Raw genomic sequence first — 19874 nt, 5'->3', positions numbered from 1 at the left:
ATATAAATTAGGATTGAAGCTATCCTAACAATTATAATATTTCATTATTTGGTTAGAGTGATTGAACTACCAATATGGAAAAAAGTGCAGATGTACTTGTACACTTGAGAAAGAGCCAGATAATATCGCTGTTTCATTGTGAAATATTTTCCATTTCAAGGTAGTAAACACTAGCTACAAAAACTAGACTTCTAATTTGGAAGAGCAAGATAACTTGGATCCAGCTCGGGGGGGGAGGCACGGGGAAACTCTCTGAACACCTCTCTGGTTCATTAATGTTTATCTTGGAGCAGTGCAGAAGTTATGAGAAGGCTGATGCACTAATATATAACGATCAGGAACGATCAAAAGGAGGAGGCATGCGGAGGCATGCCTACACAAGGATTTTGATAAGTACTGAAGCATAGTAGCTGCTGAGGATCCTGGAGGGAAGCAAGGAAGACCTCTTTTTCAGGTTAGAGTGTCCCTGGTGGGGCTATGCTGTGGTTGGAAGAGAGATCCTATTGGGAACTGTGTATGCTCACCAGTAGACCTGTGCAGATCTGTACTGAGCAGCATTAGATTGACTAGTTTCTTAGATATGAGAGATTGATCCCCAGGTAAAGGGGACACAGACTGAATCTAAAGAGAGACTGAAACAATTGTGTTTTGGGCTGTTTGAGCCCAGGCTAAGGCCATCCCTTGGATGGGGTGTGTCTCAGACTAAAACTATGGTCATCCAGGTGGCAGGTTACAGAGGGCTGAGCCTTAGACAGTTGAGCAGCATCAAAACCAGGCTGAAGAAAAACTTTGAATTCCATCTGGACTGGCTAGGGTGGGGTAAAGGGGAGGTTTGGAGCCCCACAGAAGAAGACAGAGATCGAGACCTGAAGGATCACATTGGGGTATTGCCTCCTATTAACATTGTACCAATGAAGTCATGGCAGGACAGAAAAAGTAAGATTAATCTCCTGGCAGACCAGGTGATTTGAGGTTGAAGTCCATTGTGTCATGGCCTGTAAGTAAATGAACTCTTGGCAGTGGCAGTAAGCCCTACAATACCTACACTTGTCACAATCATCAACAAGCCAAGGCAGAAGTCCAAAGGAAGACCTGTGATATGAAGAACAGGTGGTGGGAAGACAAGGTGAAGGAGAATCAACATCTTACTGACATCCATGATGTGTGGTTTTTTTCAGTGCCACCAAAGCCATCTATGGTCTGCACACTCAGGGACCAATCCCCTTGAGACCAAAGGATGGAGAAGACCTGTTCAAGGAAAGGGGAGCCATCAACGCCCATTGGGAAGAGCATTTTGAAGACTTTCTCAATCAAGACTTGTTAATGAGAGTTCCCTAAACTCCATCCCGCATCATCCAGTCAGACACAATCTTGGAATCCCTCTGATCCTCAACGGGTGAGAAAATCCATCAAGCAGATGAAGAATGAAAAGGCGTCTGGAGCAGATGGAATCTCTGCTCAAATCTTAAATCTAAAAGCAGGGAGGAGAGGAGTTCACATCACAGTTTTACACCCTCATCATAAAGATCTGGAATGATGGGGAAATCTCAGATGACCTTAGGGCTGCCATGATTATGACAGTCTTCAAGAAGGGAAACGGGTCTGACTGGAGGGATCACCTTGCTGTCCACTACAGGAAAAAACATTAACACTTTTGTTAATGACCTGGAAGAAAACATAAGTGACTGAAAAAGGGTGGGATTTAGAATGCACAGTCCTGTGTCAGTATTGTTTCTGAAAACAGGGAATATTGTATAAGATTAGGGAGGTTCAATATTTGGTACTCATGACTGCTAATGGAGTATTATGTCATGTTCTGATATCCACAGTTCTAGAAGGTGGTGATGGTGAATTGGAGAGTTCATAGAAAAGCTGACCTTTAATTGGAAAATGTTTCTTATTAAAGACTCCGTTCAATGTGTTATTAAAGGCAAGGTTACTAGTAAATTTGATCAGACTTTATAGGCTGACCAAGTTATTACAGAAGTTTTCTGATAGAAGGCTCTACAGTCTAATGATAGCTTTATAACATGATCCAAATGGTGAATGGAAGCTTAAGCTGGACAAATTCAGGCTAGTTAAAAGGGGGAAGAACTCTTTTAACAGACTATTGGAATAGCTTCCCAAGGGTGGCTTCTCCATCACTGGAAAGTTTTACATCAAAATTAAATGCTTTTTTATAAGATATGGTCTAGCTCAAACAGGACTTTAAATATAGGAAAGTCCTGTGGCCTGTTTTACGTAGAAGAAAAAGAAAGTTAGCTGTGTTAGTGTGAAGACAGTCAGAGGGCAGGGTAGATGTGTGCACCTTTATAGACTAAATAATATTGATTAATCGATTGATCAATCTCTGTCTGTCACAAGCTTTTGTTGGCTGAAGCTGACTTCAACAGATACTGTGAAAGGACATGCAGAATATAAGGAGAGAGAAATTAGAATACAAAAGACAAGGTGGAAAGCGAGGGATAGGGATGGGAGGGAGAAAAGTGATAGGAGACGAGCAAACAAGAATGAAACCCATAGGAACAAGGTGGTCTCGGAAGCTAATCCAGGCAATGAGGTAAGACTCTGTAGTTCCTGTTTAAACCATCCTTAATACAGTCTTGTTTGTGGATGATTTCTTGTTTTATAATTTACTGTACAAACTGGTTTTTAATTTTTTTCTGCCTGAGAACAGCAATCCTGACATCAGTGACGAAGCGTCTTGGGAGGCTGAAGTGTTCTGCCACAGGCTTTCTTTTGTGACTTTCTGCAGTTGATGTCAGATTGGTGTTCATGCATTCTTACACATAGAGGTCACCCTGTTTTCCTGATGTAGACTGCAGATGGGCATTGTAAGCAGGTGATGTTGATAGAGTTGCAGCTGAATGAACTTTGGATGTTGTACTCTTGCTATTAGTTCCAGCGATGATGTGGTCTGTATTGAAGTGGAGACAGAAGGCATTTGGGTCCATTGCATGGCCTGGTGCCTCAATGAGGTTAGGAGTTTGTCTATCTGTTCTCTATTGCTCAGACTAGATCAGTTGTACCCAACCTTTTCAGATGGCCAGGGGACGGAGACGGACATGAACAGAATGGCCCTGATCCACTGGACACGTGTTTTGGGGGGAGAGGAGGGGAAATTGACTTGTCATAGGGAAGAACAGAGAGAGGTAGTTAACTAACTATGTTAGTCTTAAGTCAGTCAGGGTAGAGATGTACCTTATAGACTTAACTAAAACAGAGATACATAAGCTTTCATGAGCAAGAGCTCAGTTCATCGGATGCTATGAAAGAACATGCACAGTGCAGTCTGTCAAATCAAGAGAGTGATTTGAATATAAAAGACATGGAAGGGAGGAGAGGAAGTAATGCTGGGAGAGGCAAGCAGATAAAACAGTTAGGTAGAAATACAGGTGGAGAAAAAGCATAATTGACTTTACCAGCTCGTATGAAAAAAAGTTTTTTATTTTTTAATCAAATTAGGGTGCTCTGCAACTTCAACTGGCAATCTCATGTTGCTGTGTTATGAAGTTATGGTGTATAGAGATTAGCAATAAAAAAAAATGCCAAGTTCAATAATAGGAATCTACTTTTATATCTTCCTTTTGAATTGGAAATTTGCAAAATTAAGGAAATGTGGAGCTGTATTAACTATGAATCTAGCTAGTTGGCCAGTAGTATGGGTGATGAAGTATTCATACCTTGAAACATAATCTTCTGTTTTCCTGCCACTAGTAAATTTGATTTTCATCTCTGACTGATATGCTATTCTTGCAAGAAATGATTTATAGCATGATAGAATCAGTGGTAAAATTTTTCACTCTTAGTGTAGCATTATGTATTCTAAGAAAATCTTAACTTTTCTGTTGCTTATAAATATAATATAGTAAAAATCAGTGTTAGAGACCTTAGTGATTCATGAATCTCTAAAGCTGCAGACATATCTATAAAATGAGAATTTATTGACATGGTTATAAACTTGTATAAAATCATTTGATTATCATTGGCTAAATTAATCTTCATTTGGTTGCCTCTTACAGCTGTTTTACAATATATTGTCCATGCCTGTTCCCTATGTCCCCATTCTTCTTTCTCACATTTAAATTAGTAGAAAAGGTGGTTTTGTGATTGGGGAGAAAAGAGTTCAATTTCTAGCTCTGACACCCAAGGCAAAGTATCATTTAATCCCTCTCCTTCCCATCCCTCTTATATTGTCTTCTATTTGAAGAAGGGACTCTGTCGCTTTACGTTACAGTATCCTAGAACAGTGGGAAATAAAATCTCAGTTGTGCCCTCCATCTAAAACAAAATAAAGAATTCAGAAAAACTTGGGAACACATTGTCAAAATAGCAGAATTTACTTAAATGAAGGCTTTATGAAGGTGCTTGAAGTTAAGTACGCATATAAATGCTGCCCTAATTCCTGAATTGAGGCCTAAATTTATAAAGTACAATGTCAATTTCTTTTCTCTTTTGTTGATGGGGAATTGCTTCCTTACTTTCTCTAAAAGTAAAAGTGCGTTTTTGTAAGGTCCTGATGGCATTAGTTCTTATACAAAGCTTCCCTACTGATTTTGCATTCCATTGTCTTTTCTCTTCAACTCCTGCATACTTCTGTCTCTGCTCCTATTAACTTTATCATCCTTTTGCGTCTCTACTGTTCTTTATAAACTATTCTATATATTATGTTGTCACCTGTCCTCCTCCTCCACTGAGACATTATCTCAGCCCTGTGCTTTTCCAACCCTGTCTGCATTATTCCGTTGTACCTCCTTTGAATATGAACTTGTTCTACTTTCTCTGGCCAGCATTAAGGCTGGTTTCATTTCTTATATATACAGTAATATTGCCTCTGAATTTTTAATCCTGTTAATTTTTTAAACTTTTGCCCTGCTCTGAAATATAAACTTTGCTACATTCAAGTCCCTTTTAATAACCCCAGCGTCCTTTAACTTTTTCATAGGTTACATTTTAAATGGAACAGGTAGTTTTACCAGACAGTTAAGGATCTGTGCACACAAATAATTGAGAGATAAACTTACAGCGTATTAGTTCTTCCATAGTAAATGCGATGTAGCTAAACCCCAAAGAAGGTGGGCAGCTACCTCTCCTGTGGTAAGTGTAGGCATATGGATAGCTACTGTGGAATCGGATGTGTTTTTTATTTGGACACTAGCTTACCTCATGGTAACTTGTTCGTGTGCCTGTCCCCTGAAAAAGCCACAGGTGACTGGCAAGATCAAGGATCATATAACATGGTTTGAAAATCGGCGTGGAGAAAGTAGAAAATTGAGTGCAGATTTTAAGAAATAAGTTTTACTTTTGAAAAAGCTTGGGGATTGATCAAAGTCATGTCGCTAGAAAAGCAACAAATAGCATATAGCACTGCAGATCTTGTAAGGGTGCCAAAGAGGGACTGGTAGTTTAAGTTACTTTAAAATTTTAATTTTAAAAACTATGTATTTGAGAATGGAGCATATTTCTGTTAGTTTCATGTTGCCAGAATCCTGGAAGAAGCTGAGGCTACATAAATATGTTCAGATGATCTGGGAGAAGTCTTCCAGGTTTTTCTCCTGTTAGAAAATCTTACTAGGAGGTGCCTGAACAGCTATTCAGATACATGGCTCTGAAGTGCATGGAGCTTCAAGTACTGATGCTGCATATCCACGGGGACCCCCTGCACATATCTAAGCATGCTTTGCAGACTCCTCAGCCTGTCCACTGTGCACAGGGCAGCCCTGATTAGCTGACCCACATTGTTCAAAGTCAGCCTATATCTCCCTGCACCACAGCGTGGGCATTGTGCCAGGTGCATTCTTTGTTTTCTGCTTGGCTAGAGCAGCAGAGACTAGACAGCAACATGTTGTCTCCTGGGAGAAGTGGGGGGGGGCGGGGGGAGGAGGGAGGCCAGAAACAAAGCACCCTGGGATGCTAGGGTGCTTTGGCTTCTGTCAGAAGTAGATGTGTACAGACATTCATTCTCTGAGTAGAAACTGTCTCCTGATTTAACCCTGGTTGTTCCCAGGAAAAAGATCCTAAACATCTGTATACTTGTGGGGTTTTTTCTGGGAAAGCAGTGATTCTTCCAGGAGAAACTGAATGTGTACATGGCCTCAAGTTTTTATGATAAACATGGGCTACTGGTGTCTCCCAAGTCTGGGGGTGGCACCAGATCACTGATGGAGGGGATGATGGTGGTGGGGGGGGGGACGGAAAGGAGGGGGTGGTACCCCAGCAGCCAATCGTCAAGCCAGTGGTAAAACCAGAAGTGCACTTTTGGTGGCACTTCCAGTTTTGCGGGGGAGTTTCCAGGGGGTGCACATGCACCCGCGTGCACCCCCTATATGTCACCAACGATGCCAAAAGGTAACAGCCTCTACTAGCTTGTACTAGCATAGAGGGTTGTTATAAATAAGATGGCTGTTGGTTTTCTGTTTCAACAGGGGGGGCAATACAAGAAGTAAAGGGCCTAAACCTGCAGCAAAGGGAATTTACTTCAGGTGTTAAGAGGATGTCTCTGAGCATGGTAAGGTACTAGAATACTTTACCTAGGAGGTTGTGGAATCTCTCTCTTTGGAAGTGTTTAAATGCAGATTAGACAAACATTTGACTGGGGTGGTTTACTCAGGGGGGTCAGAGCCATTGGGTTAGAGTAGGCGTCCCCCTGAGGTCCCTTCCAGTTCTGTTTTTCTGTGATTCAAATTACTAAGCTCTCTTGCTTCCTGATCTTTGCTGCCCATTTTGGAAGCTGCTTCCTTGAAATAACCTTGAAATTTGCCATCTGAAGAAAGGCACTTTTCTCAAGTCGTTCAACAAGCTCCTTTTTTTTAAACTTTCATCTCTCTTGCTTTCCTGAAGATGGGGAAATTGCCATGTGACTATTTATACTTATGTATTCCTCCAGTGGCAGAACCAGGTTCCCAGTTACTGTGTACTACTTACTGTTCATCTCTCAATAAGAGAAAAAAATTATTAATAAATTTAAAAGCCCTCCAAATTTGACACTAGAAATCTGACTACTCAAATTTGAATAGCTCTCTCTCTGGCCCAATTAATTTTTAAATATTTCATACAAATTGGAAGAACACCTGCAGAAGTGATTGATAGTCCCCACTAGAATACCTGATAGGCTAGTGGGATATCCCAGTAAAAGATATCACATCTATCCAAAGAACCTTGTCTGCCTATGCCTTGTACAGTGACATTCATATTTCCATACTTTTTCTGAAGATTACTTGCTTGAAACATCCTAGGACCAAATATGCCTTTCCCATGGCAGAATCATGTTGGGATCTTCATTTTGGGAGCAGCACTTGGTCATTCTGTGATTGGCTTTCACCTCCTCAGCTGTTTTTCACTTATGGATCCCAGCTTATTGCAAAAAATTCTTACTGTAATTCCCTATGTATATGGCCTTGCACATCCATTTTCATTTCTCCACTCTTCAAAGTGCTATTGGTCTTTCAGTGTCGTGTGTCTGTTCTTTCAGAGCTCTGGGCTGAACAATATCTGGCTTCTGCAGTTTGATTGCTCTGAACTCTTGAGTATTGCTTCCTTCTTAAAAGTAGTAATATACATTTCCATACCCTTTCTCTTATCAACCATTCTTCATTCCATTATCAGCCTTTTTGAAAACTAAGGCAAAGCGTTCATTTATTTTTGGGGTCATGCATGTGATATCTTTAATCACAATACCACTTTCAGTGCATAAAAGTCCCTGCTTTATATTTCTTGGCTACACAGCCTGTTGTTTTTGTTTGTTCTACTACTGTATTTACTTGAAGACAACCCTGATTATAAGATGATGCACCAAGAATGATTCTGTATATGAAAAAAATTATAAATGTTATAATTTTCCAAATATAGAATCTAGTTATTGTAGGTTTGTCTTTAACTTGTCCTCCTCCCACTATTACAGCAGGGAAAATAAATCTGGGGGGGTCAGAGAGCTGTTTGCTCTCTGCTTCCCCCTCAGCTTTTTCCTTTGGTAGCCTTTTCCCCCTCCCCTCACTGTCAGACCCTGCTCTCCCTGACCACATGGAAGTAAAGAGCAAATTTGAAAACAATAACCTTGAAATTAAACATGGCTGCAACAATTTGCATATAGCACCTAGGAAGACGAGATTCTTAGGGTAAATCCGATATCTTTTATTAGACCAACCAGACCAATAAAAGATATTGGATTTACCCTAAGAACCTTGTCTGCCTACATCCTTAAACCAATACGGCTACAACCTATACCCATAAACTTAGTTCATCCAGAATTGATGCATGTTACCTGTTTTTGAAACTGCTTCAAGTTTTAGCAGAGATATTTCATAAACACACTTTTGAGCAGCACTTGGGCATCTTCTGTGCATAGTATTAGTCCCAAGCCAAAAGGCTCGTGATTTACCACATACTTCACTGGGCTGGGCACCACCAGAATGAACAGAATTTGAAGCCATTGTGAGCCATGACACTGTGTACTGTTCACCCCAAATCCCTCGGTTGCACCCTTTCTTAGCCTGGCACATATGATTAGTGTGGTCGTGACCCCATAGCTCAGCACTGCTCAGTATGGATGTATACTCCAGATTACCACCCTCCATGTGCTAATTAGCCCCCTCCGCCACTCATGACTAGTACCATGTGTTCTTGTCACATGTCCTGGGATGCTCCAAAAATGTAGGTGCAGATGAGGCACAGGGCAATCTGGTGTGACTTTACTTCATGGAGAGCAGGTCCACACTAATCAAATGTACCAGTTTGAGAGGGGGGCTGACAGAGGGATTCTGGGTATGCAGTGTCATGGCTCACCATGACTTGAGAGTTGGTGGTGATAGGGACTGTGCTTAATGGGCACTACCGTATGTCTCATTCAAATGGGTTGTGCTAACCTATTCATGTAGTAAGTTCACATCAGCATATTTGCCCAATGTTGGCCATGTGTTTTTATAGTCGTGCTTAGTGTTGTCTGCATTTAATCAACTTCATAGTTGTTACTTCTGCTGAATACATGCTGCTTTTGGCAGCAGTTTAATGATAGTGCACTTACTTAGATTTCCTTGTATGTGATTATAAGAGGAGGGTCTTTTTCCTCCCATGCCAGTTGGGAGGGGAGGTGGAACCTTGTCTTGTATTTGAGTAAATATGGTATTCTTTGCTAGGTCTTACTCGGTTTGACTTTTGGCCATTCTTTATTCCTACAGTTCCCTACTTCCAAGTTACAGGACTTTCTCCTCCCCACCTCCCTGAACATCTTTTTATTTCTGTTGTCTCCCTGCTTAATTCTAATGTACCTTTTCCTGCAAATATATTCTCCTAGACTACTTTTTACTCCTATCTCTTTGGAGGAGACTGACCATAGAAGTACTGCTATCTTAGTCTGTCACATATGCTCTGTTGGTTATATTTAATGCAGGCAGTTTGTCTTGGTGTACAAGTCAGTGAAAAAAAATGTTGCTTGTGTTCTAAATATAAAAAGCTCTGGGGGTTGTAAAGTTTTCTCTAAAATCCTCAATCCATTTGACAGCTGACTTGTACAAAGAAACAGTATGGTAGCTTATGTTAAAATATGATAGTAATTTTAAAAATATAGGTGGCGATGAAAAATTTCAGTGTTTCAATATTTGAACAGTTAGATCAAAACAGCAAAGAGCCTTTCTGTTTTACTAGAACAAGAAGTTGAGTATTTGTTTTACAGTATGAAGGGTTTTTACCCTATGTAAATATATTAGGAGGCTGATCACATCACAGTAGTGGACTTGGAGATTTGCTTTTAAATATTAAAGTTTGCCTGGGGGTACATGTGTGGGTGGTTCCTCAATAATTGCTGAAAATGAATGCAGTGTTTTTCTAAGATAAGACCAATTGTTGATTAGATGAAAATATTGAGTACAATAAAACTGCAAAGCTAAATTAATTCTTTATCTTAGAGGAATAGAATGCTAATGAAGTCTGACCTCAGTGAAATAGTCTATGATGCCATCATACAGGAGTGGGCACTTATTTTGGGTGGAGGGCTGCTTACTAAGTTTTGGCAGGCCATCAAGAGCCGCATAGGTAGCCCTGACCCTTGACAGGTACCCCATCCCCTGGTCGCCATCTTGGGCCCGGAAGTCCCACCCCCTAGCCCCTGACCTTTGCCATCAGAAGTCCCTCCCATAGCCCCTCAGAATTACTCCTTTCAGCAAGGGGTTTTGCCATCTCTGAACCAGAAAAATACCAAATTATATTCTAAAAATCAAATGTACTACAATATTTATTAATTTCATTAAAAAATATTTTTTTCTTGATTTACACATATTTGTGTAGTGTACATAGAGATGATAGTATAATAGCTTAAAATGAAGTCTTATTCTTGTATATTGTGGGAGGGTGGGTATAGGTTTATGGGCATGTGGCATGTGGGGGATGGTGTGTGTGTGGGATTTGTGGGGGGGTGAATGGGTGTGTGTGGGATTTGTGGGGGGGGTGAATGGGTGGGTGTGGGTTTTGTGGGGAGGGGCTGTGAGTGTGTGGGGGGGAGGGTGGCAGGGGAGGGTTGTGGCTTGCAGGGAGTATTTGCCCACAGCCTGCCCCCCCACCTGCAGCAGGCAGACCCCTCCCAATGCTCCTGCAATCCTGGGCTCTGCGCTTCTGGCCCTGAGGCACTAGTGTGGGCCCTGTGTTCCCGCACACTGCCACTTGCCCCCCGTCTGCCATCGCTGCCCTTCTCTTGCTGCTTCCTCCACTCTTCCTCACCCCAGCACTGGCACCACATCTCAGCTGTTCCTGTGGTCCTGGTGCTGCAGCTGGGAACTGCGTGATGCTGGGGGGAGTGGGGAAATGACTGCAGCAGGCAGGAGGAAGAGGGAGTGAGCGGGCACGCAGAGCCCAGTGACAGCTGGGTGGGAGAGCAGGGCCTGCGTTGGTCTCCTGGGGCCCTGAGTGGGGTGGCAGGAGCACAGGGCCTGGGCTGCCAGGGGTTTTATGGAGCCAGCCTTCACTGCTCAACCAGGGAGAGGAGGGAGTCAGCTCAGCTCCATATAACCCCTGGCAGCCCAGCCCTGAGGTTCTGCTGCCCCATGCTGGGCCCTGCCAATGCTGGCCCCGGTGTACCCACACCCTTGCCTAGCTGTTGCTGCACTCTGTGCACCTGCTTGCTGCCCCTTCTCCCCGCCTGCCACAGCCATTTTTCTGCTCCCCTGCTTGCCCACTGGCTGGCTGGCTGGCCAGCACCATGTGGTTCCCAGCTGCAGCTCTGGGACTGCAGGAGCCGATCCGGCCAGCCCTGAGGACTGGGGCAATTGCCCACGATCCTCCCTTGCCTTCCTCCTCCCCCTCCTTATCTGTATTTCCCTCAGCACAGGGAGGCAGGAAGAGTCCAAGGCCAGAAGTCTCCAGCAGCCCCTGCTAGGCAGAGGCTTCTGGCTGGGGCTTGGCGGGGGGGATACAGAATGAGCTGGACTTGCCAGTGCAGCTGTTAATTCTGCTGCCAGCTCCCCCTGGGTCCTACTGCCCCTGGCTCCTGTTATCTTTGACAGACAGCCGGGGCAGATAAATATTAATTCTCTAAATTTTTTAGGGGCCCGGGCCGGATAGAATGGCCTGGCAGGCTGAATGCAGCCGGTGGACTGTATTTTGCCTGCTCCTGTTGTAATCCAACTTAGTTATAAAACTTTGCAATTATATCACAACTTTTTAAAAGATTCTGAAATACTTGTATAAAAGTGACTAAGCATTATCAGCCCCGTTTTACACTGGGGAAACCTGAAGCACTGAGTCGTGACTGGGTACTGATTGTTCAGTGAGTTTGTGATAGGCAGTAATAGCCTTGGATTTCCAAAACCTCTGTTGTTTGTTTTGAGGAAAAGAATATCGTGGTTGGCAACCTTTTTAGGCTGTGGGCCGGAATGACTCAGCTGAGGTCAGAGGTGGGCAGTGGGTGCTAAGATTCAGGTACTGCTGCTTCTCCATGCCCCCCCCCCCCCCAAAATGGAGAAAGGAAACTGACTACTGCTGAAGTCCCCTGACTTCCAATGCCTCTGAAGTCCCACAAATGCAGGCTGGATCATGGGCCCCATGGGCTGTATGTTGCTGACCCCTGCGTTAGAGGGTCAATGCCAGTGTAGACTCTAGACCCTACACTAATAAAAGATTGGAGTAATGCATAATTCCTCCACAAGGAAGGGGGAGAGGATAATGAGGAGTACATGAACTATAGTAATAAGATGCATTGAATCTGGGTCCATTGGCATGGGACTTCTAAAAAGCTGTCATGCCATCTATCATGGTATGGTACAATAGCATCATGGTAAAAAGGGGTGTGATTATATCTCCCTGCACAAGCATTAGTGAGTTTGGTCTTATATGTGGAATGATAGATTCTTGCTGAAGGTTATTCTTTCTGAAATCTCATGAAATCAAGAACATCAAACTTGTGCCATTTAAAAAAAAAATGGTTTTTGCCCCTTTCATTGTGGTCCTCTGCCATAGTGTGTGGGACGGTATTTCTTGGTCTTTGTTCCCACAAGTTAGCAAGGAAGGCCCATAGTTATCTTCCAGCTTTGACCTTGCTTACATCTACCTGTTGCTGCTTAACTGTGTCAGCATAATTACGTGAGAAACAAGGCTTCTTTGGTAATATCTATCTTTTATTGGGCAAACTGTATAATTAGGAGAAATGTTAGGCAAACTTTCAGGAACTTGAATCTAAAGAAAGGCACTTTCTGCCAAATAGCTATTCTAACATCTTTCCTTACTACTGTATTTTCTCATTATACTACATACCTTCAAATAAGATGCACATTTAATTTTTGGAAAGCAGAACGTAGGGGTGGGGGGAAAGATGTTTGCAGAGTCACAGCTGACTGTATGAAGTGGGCAGCCATTATTTCTGTCAAGCAACAGATAATAGCACTTAGTGGAAATGTTGTGCCAAGTGACCTGCTCCACATTCACAGGGCAAGCTATCCATAGCAGGGGGAAAGGCTCTTTGAGAACTTTCTCTGCTAGCGCTTTCCAGGAGGAGAGTTGGAAAGTTGCTGGCAGGGGCTGCCATCTTTGCCTTCAGGCCTAGGGACAGACATTCAAAAAGCCTGAGCTTGAATTGATTCAATCTTTGCAGGTTAGTCTAACCTGGCTAGGCTGAACTGATTTGTAACTGTACAGACATCCCCTCTGGACTGAAGAAATCTGGCACATGCCTGCAGGCTAGAAGCTAGGATCAGGCTAGAAGCTGGGAGATGCTAGAGCAGCCTTCCCTTCCCTTCCATAGTGCTGAGCTGAGGGGGAGTGTGGCTAGGCCCAGGCAGGACACTGATTAAGGAGGGGTTTGCCCCCTCTCCTACCCAGCAAGGAAGCCAGCAGGGAGTTGATAACAGAGCATTGAGTTACACAGCAGGGAGTTACACAGGGAACTCTTAACATTTATCAGCCTATCAAACAAAACAAAAGCTTCTCTCATTAGTTCAAGCTCGTCTTTAACAACTTTTTCCAAGGAAGGAGCGGACGGACATTACCAGCTACCTGTTGATTTAGCTCCAAAAAGCCCTAAGGGGACACTGTCCTGTCTGCCTTTGTCTTGTGTTCCACAGCATGGACTGCAGTTAACATGTAGTATGCTAGCTAATGCTGAGAGGTGTCTGTGTAAGGTGGGGTGGGATCGCTGCTTGAGCAGGAAGTGGTGGGGTGGGGGGAGCAGGCAGAATCCAGGCAGACTCTACTGTCCCTGTAGTCTTTGCCAGAGCTCCAGCCATAGAGTGGAGGGGTGCAGCCAGCCCTGATGGGCTGGAGCAGAGAGTAGAGCCCCGCCCAGGCTTGCAAAGCATCTGGGAAGCCGGGGGACTCTGGTTTAAACTTAAACCAGGAAGGGGTCTGGGACAGACATTGCATAAATTGGTTTGACCCAAATCAGTTAAGTCTGATACTACATTCAACCAGGTTTATCTCAAACCAGTTTTAGCCATTTTCAAACTGGTTTATGTGCACTGAACGTTTGTTCTGTTACAGGTTTAAACCAGTTTCTGACCACTTAAACCAATTTATGTGTAATGTCTTTCCCTAGCCCAGCTGTGCTGGGCATAAGTAATCAGCTGGTTTCCCCCTGGGTGAAGGAGCTGCTCTCCTGACCCGTGTGCAGATCCAGTGAGACTCATGCGAAGGGCAAGGTGAGTGGGGAGAGGCAGGAATAGCAGGCCTTGAACTTGCCAAGAACCTTATGAGGTGCTTTTGTGTATGTGTTTGTTGTGAAGAGTGCTGAACAAATTCCTTCCCCATCTCTCCCTGGGTCAAATAAATACAACATGTCATGTTAACTGTTTGTTTATAGTCTGGCTGTTACAGGGGAGAGATGCTAAATGGCTTCTTAAAGAAGCAGTTTTGAAGGCTGATTGGAAAAAGGGAGGAGAAAGGTGCATTACATCTGCTACAATATCAAGTTCGATTAATTATGAGTCAGAGTCTCCTTCCCAGAAAGTAGTCCAGCACAGGATGCTGAAGGACCTGCTGAAGCAGTATTACGCTAAGTGTAACATGCCACAAATTTAACTTAAGGCATGATACAAATGAGCTGCAAAGATATTTTACATTTTGTAACAGCTTTGAGCCCAGATTGCCATTTTTGTGGCTCATTATCTTGTGATAAGTTTCTCTAACATATTGTAGTTTATCACATAGTTAACACGTTAATCTCAGAACAATTGTAACATCTGCCAGGAGCCTAAGTCTTCCTGGAAATACAGAGTCCAGGATGTGTGGCATCTCAGGAGACAGTCTGGCTGATGCAGTAGGAACTTTCTGATGGGACAGGGCAGCAATAGGGCTTGGGCCTCAGATCCTTCCAAGAGCAGTAGCAACTAAAGATAGTTTTTTTGTTTTTGTTTTACTATAGAGTGTGTGTGTGTGTGTGTGTGTGTGTGCGCATGCACATACTATATATAATTGTCTGTAAATGGTAATGTGTTGTTTCCATATCACAAACCTCATCAAGATAGTGCAGACGGTATGCAGCAGTTCACTTGGCCTGAGTCAGCTCAGTTGCTGGTTCAGGTACAAGCTACAGTACTCAGCTGGTAGCTACCACAAATTCCTTAGTGGCTGCAAGAAGCTTAATACTGGACTACACCCCTTCTGCTTGCTGGGCAGAGAGAAGTGGAACCCATTTTCATAGCCATTAGAGTACAGTTTTTTAATGGTTTTATTTCTTCTTGCTCTGTTCCAGCAAAAAAACCCCAAACATCTTCCCTGCTTAAGAGACACCCCAGGTTTGGAGGGCTGATTTTTTGGGAGAAAGGTGCATGTGGTGCTGTGTAGGGGGTGCATGGGGATTGCAGTAGGGCAGCTGCTTCTGGGAGCGCTGCACCCTCTTCCTGGTCAGCGTGACTGGCTTCAGGGGGAGCCCCTCCCCCCAGTTGGTGCAGTCGGCTGCAGGAGGACACCCCCCCCCCCCCCGTCAACACAATTGGCCATGGGAGGATCCTGCCTTCCCCCCCTGGTCACTGACTGGTTGCAGGGGGAGCACATGTCCCATCCCCCCCCCCCCCCCCCGACTAAGGTGGGACTGGTTAGGTGAATAAATACTGTTATACAGTTGGGGCAGTAAAAAAATAAGACAAAAATAAATTTGCTTCTCGCTTATATCTTGGAGCATCACAACTACAACAATACTCCAATCTTACTCCTTCCTAGTTATGACCTTCCTATTATGGACACATTTAAACAAGTAAAAATATGCTGCTGCCTATATAGCTCATTCCATTTCAGGAAGATGTAAGACATTGTACTGGTGTACATGGTTTTATACCAGTGAATGTATCTTCCCTGAAGCAAACAATACCAGCAAAAAGTTGTCCTTTGTGACAACTTTAAATATCAACTAGAGCTAAGTGTCTTGGCCACCATTATCACCAGAGCTTCCATCATAGAGACACACCACAGTCACTGTATGTGCTGCTCAAAATCCATTGTAGAGATGCATCGTAGTTACTGTACGTACCTCTCAAAAATTCTGTAAGCTGGAAGAGCTGAAAGAGAGCTAATGTGGGAATACTCTTGATTCTGGTTTAAAAATAAATGAAGTTAGACAGTGCCAACACACAGCACCATTTTCTCTGCTTCCCCTGTGTGTTACATCATACCTGCTGTTTCATTCCTGCTGTTTTAACACACTGAAGAGCCAGTTCCCCTATGGAACAGAGAGCTGGACTTTATTCTGGCTCCTACCTCACATATTTATTACCTAAATTATATTTTAGAGTCTTAGTTTATTGGCTTTGATGTGGAAGCTAACAAGTGTAGTTTGGCACTGAGATCTCAAGATGTTTTTGCAATGACCAGAGTAGGAAAAACTGCCATTTTACTTATAAACTTTCATAGGAAAGCTATAAGAAGTCTGAATATTTTTAGTGCTTAAAATAAAATAACTTGTTATAGAAAAACAAGAACTATCAAAATGCTTATTGCATCATTTCTTTAAGAGATTCATGCCATCTTATAGCCTAAAAATAAATAAATTTAAGAAGGTTTTTTAATGTTCCCTGGTAGAACCAGGGTGAATGAATTTGCTTATATCTGTCACAACTACACAGTTGGTCCAATAAAAGATATCACCTACAAAAATCTTTGCCTCTCTCACTTTCCTAAACCATCATGAGTATAGCTCCCCTACACTACCTCAGTAATATAACTTATTCATTGTTTTTACTTTACTGAAGTTTAGCATATATATCTAGATATCTTGAGGAAAACAGGTATAAAATCACAGAACAATTTGAATTTTTAAACTATTCTGCTCTTAAAAAATAAAAACCGCCGTGACTTTAAAGTTTTAATTGTTCTTGTAATTTCTTATAGGAAAAAAGGCTAAAAGAAAAGGCCGCCAGAAGAGAAGCCAGAGGAGAAAACAAGAAGGTAAACCTTTTTTATTTTTTGATCAGATCAATGATTGTAGTTTTGGAACTCTAAATTTAATTACGGATCTTCTTTCTCTCATAAACAATGTTTTTAATTAAATATAATAGGATTTTAAAGCCTTTTTATAAAATGCTTAATAAATAGACCTTTCCTTTTGCTTTGTTCTGTGTGTCATCTAATGGTTCGTAAAAGTAAGGGAAACAACTATTTTTTGTTGATAATGCAGCTTTATTTGTTTTTATTTTCTCCCTTTTCAGTTCCATTCTTTGTTTAAGATAGTCTTTGGCAATGGCAGTTGCTGCATTCTATATATCAAGCCTATTGAAATTTCAGTTGCTTTGTTTGATAGCTTCTGATTTCTGTATGTTTATGTATGCATATGATTCTGCTTGTAACATAGCATCCAGTAAAATTTATAGTGAAGATTCATTTAGCTGCATTTCCTACTGGAATATTCTGCCTGAGTGTGATATGTTTAAATTTGCAGTTTGTTGCATAGTACCAGTAGGACGAAGGAGCAACCTCTCTGATATCAATATGAACAAAGAGTATATGTACATTTATATTTGTCTGTATTTTGTATTGCCTGTGGTTTAACTTGGGCTGAACTGAGGAAATTCAGCTGCAGTGATTTTTTTTTTTTCCAGAATATGGACCCAGTTATTTATGTGTGTCATTTCTCATACTGTATCTCATTGTGTTATGCATGAATAGTCATGATTTGTCCTTGGCATTTAGCAAAGATCTGATTCTCTTAAGGAAATCCATTATGTTCCTTGTCAGATGTGTCCATGCTTGCCAGGGCACTTGGAGAACAAGTCTAGGATGGTAAGTTGTGTTTTAGTTCTGAAGTGGGAAGTAATCATTGTGCAGTTTAAAATGAAAAGCCTGGTTATACTGAGTATTAAGTATCACTCAATGTTCAAAGACAGCCTGAAAAGAGAGTTGCTGGCCTCATGACTTCTAAATCAGTCAGTAGATCTTTGCATACAATTGAAAGTATAAAGAGAAATCTTTTGAGGATGGATTCCTCGCAGGGAAATGATGAAATCAACAATTTATGGAATTCAAATGTAGGAAGAAAGTATTGATCCAAGTTGAAGTGTTCTGGCATTTGTGAACACTGTTTTGTCTGTTAATTCTACCCTTTGCAAGGGATAAAAGCAAATCATGCTATTTCAAAAGACAAGGCCGTACAAAGGGATCTGTTTATGTGGATGCTTTCCTTTATGTGGAAGCTTTCCCTTTCTCAAAAACAATGGTCCTTCAGAGTGCGCTCTCCTTATTTTATTAAGATGGTTTCAATGAAAGCTGATATCTGACTAAAGAGAGTATCCATGCTCATTGTATTATTTATAAAGACCTACAGATATACACATTGCACTACACAGTGTTGATTAAATGCCAGTATTCACTCTGAAGATCATGAATGGTAAACGTAAAAGCTGAAACGACCCTTTCCCAGGCTCTGTTGTAATCATATTTGGAAGGCTGTGCAGGATTTGTAGCAGTCCCTGTTTCTCATGATACTTTCTCTTCATGAGTGCATTGAGTAGAATATATGCTACTTTTTTCATTCTGTGCATGAGTTCCTTGCTGCACTTCCATGCAAAAAGTTTAGGAGCCTCTGAAATGGACCAACACCATTGAATAGTTACAATCCTTGCTCTAAGGAAATGAGGTTTGGTTCTGGTGCATGCTCTGTGCAGTGCCATTCTGTCAGTTTCTGTGGTTCTCATTTGAAGAGAAAATGCTTCCAGTGGGATACACTGACAGCTTGGAGCTGAGACTTTCAGCCTTGAAAGTGCAAAGGAGCAGTAGGTGATGTATAAAGGTGGCAGATCTAGGTTGTTAGATATCTCAGGAATTAATTTAAAATGCCCCCACTCCAGAAAATCTGAGAGATGAAGCTGAGATTGTTGAAGCTTTTCACAGTTCATATGGGTCAGGCTTAAGCAGCCTCTAGTGGGCTCTCAAATTTAATATATCACTGAAAAAACAAAAAGCCTCTAAACATTATTGCAAAGGAACAGCTCAAAAAACATACAAGCTACTTAAAGCAGGATTTCATGTACTTCCATATTCTGGGCAACAGTGTTAGCACATGTTTTTATGGACTACTTACCCTGCTGTTTGCAATCATTTGGTATTCCTGTGGCAGCTGCAGTAATTGCTTATGTGGGAAAGCAAGGTGAGAATGTATACAGTAAAGTCTTAAATGGTTTTAATGTTGAAGAAAAGATTTAGACAACCACATTGTATCAGTAGAAAGCTCTCTGCAAAGCATCTTGATCTCAATTTGTTTCTGCATCTCCTCCACCTACTTTGGCCCTTGTTTCTCATCACCAGCTACCTTTTGTCTTTTAGACAGAAGGCAGGGCAGGGAGCCGCCTTATAGGCTAAGGATGGGCAATTATTTGGGCCTGTGGGCCACATAAGGAGTTATGCTGAGGTGTTGCAGGCTGAATCAGCACTGCTCCTCTTCCGCAGGAATGGTGTCTGCGAGTGGAGTTGGTGGTCAAGGCTCGGATCATGGGATGGGGTCACAGGGCATTGACAGCATGGGGCTGGGACCCAAGGCGGAGCCACGATATGCTGCCCCCATGCCCCTGTGACAGGCACTGATTCCACAAGCAGGGGCATGCAGGGAGCAACTCGTGGCTCTGCCCTGGGTCTGGGCCCAGGCCCCACGCCATTACTGCCCCGAGATCCCAGCCTCAGACACAGCTCCCAACCGTGGCTCTGTGTGGCTGCATGACTTGCCCTCGCGGGTCACAGCTGGTCTCTGTGGAGACCCCAGGATTGTGGGCGGTGACAGCACAGGGCTGGGGCAGAGCTGTGATCCACTCCCTGCATCTCCTTGCCTGCAGAAGCGGGCTCTGTTCTGGCCCCAGCCCTGTGCTGTTACCACACCGTGACACTGGGATCTCCATAGAGACTGGCTAGGAGCCACGTAGTCAGGGCATGCTGCCAGGTGGATGGGATGGGGCCACAGGCAGGTGGGGAGCTGTGCCTGG

General features: G+C 42.8%; 1 protein-coding gene across 1 annotated transcript in view; it reads left to right on the top strand.

Annotated features, from left to right (window-relative positions):
- The window catches only part of DDX10 (DEAD-box helicase 10), a 337218-nt gene that overhangs the window by 207743 nt on the left and 109601 nt on the right, over positions 1-19874 (top strand). Inside the window, exon 16 of the mRNA XM_014600713.3 lies at positions 16798-16854. Within this exon, the coding sequence (XP_014456199.1) occupies positions 16798-16854 (57 nt within the window). The remainder of the gene's footprint in view (positions 1-16797; positions 16855-19874) is intronic.

Source organism: Alligator mississippiensis, chromosome 1 (assembly GCF_030867095.1).
Source record: "Alligator mississippiensis isolate rAllMis1 chromosome 1, rAllMis1, whole genome shotgun sequence".
In the NCBI taxonomy this organism is placed as follows: domain Eukaryota; kingdom Metazoa; phylum Chordata; order Crocodylia; family Alligatoridae; genus Alligator; species Alligator mississippiensis.
The sequence above is the reverse complement of the archived record's forward strand: the minus strand, read 5'-3'. Positions and strand labels throughout refer to the sequence as shown.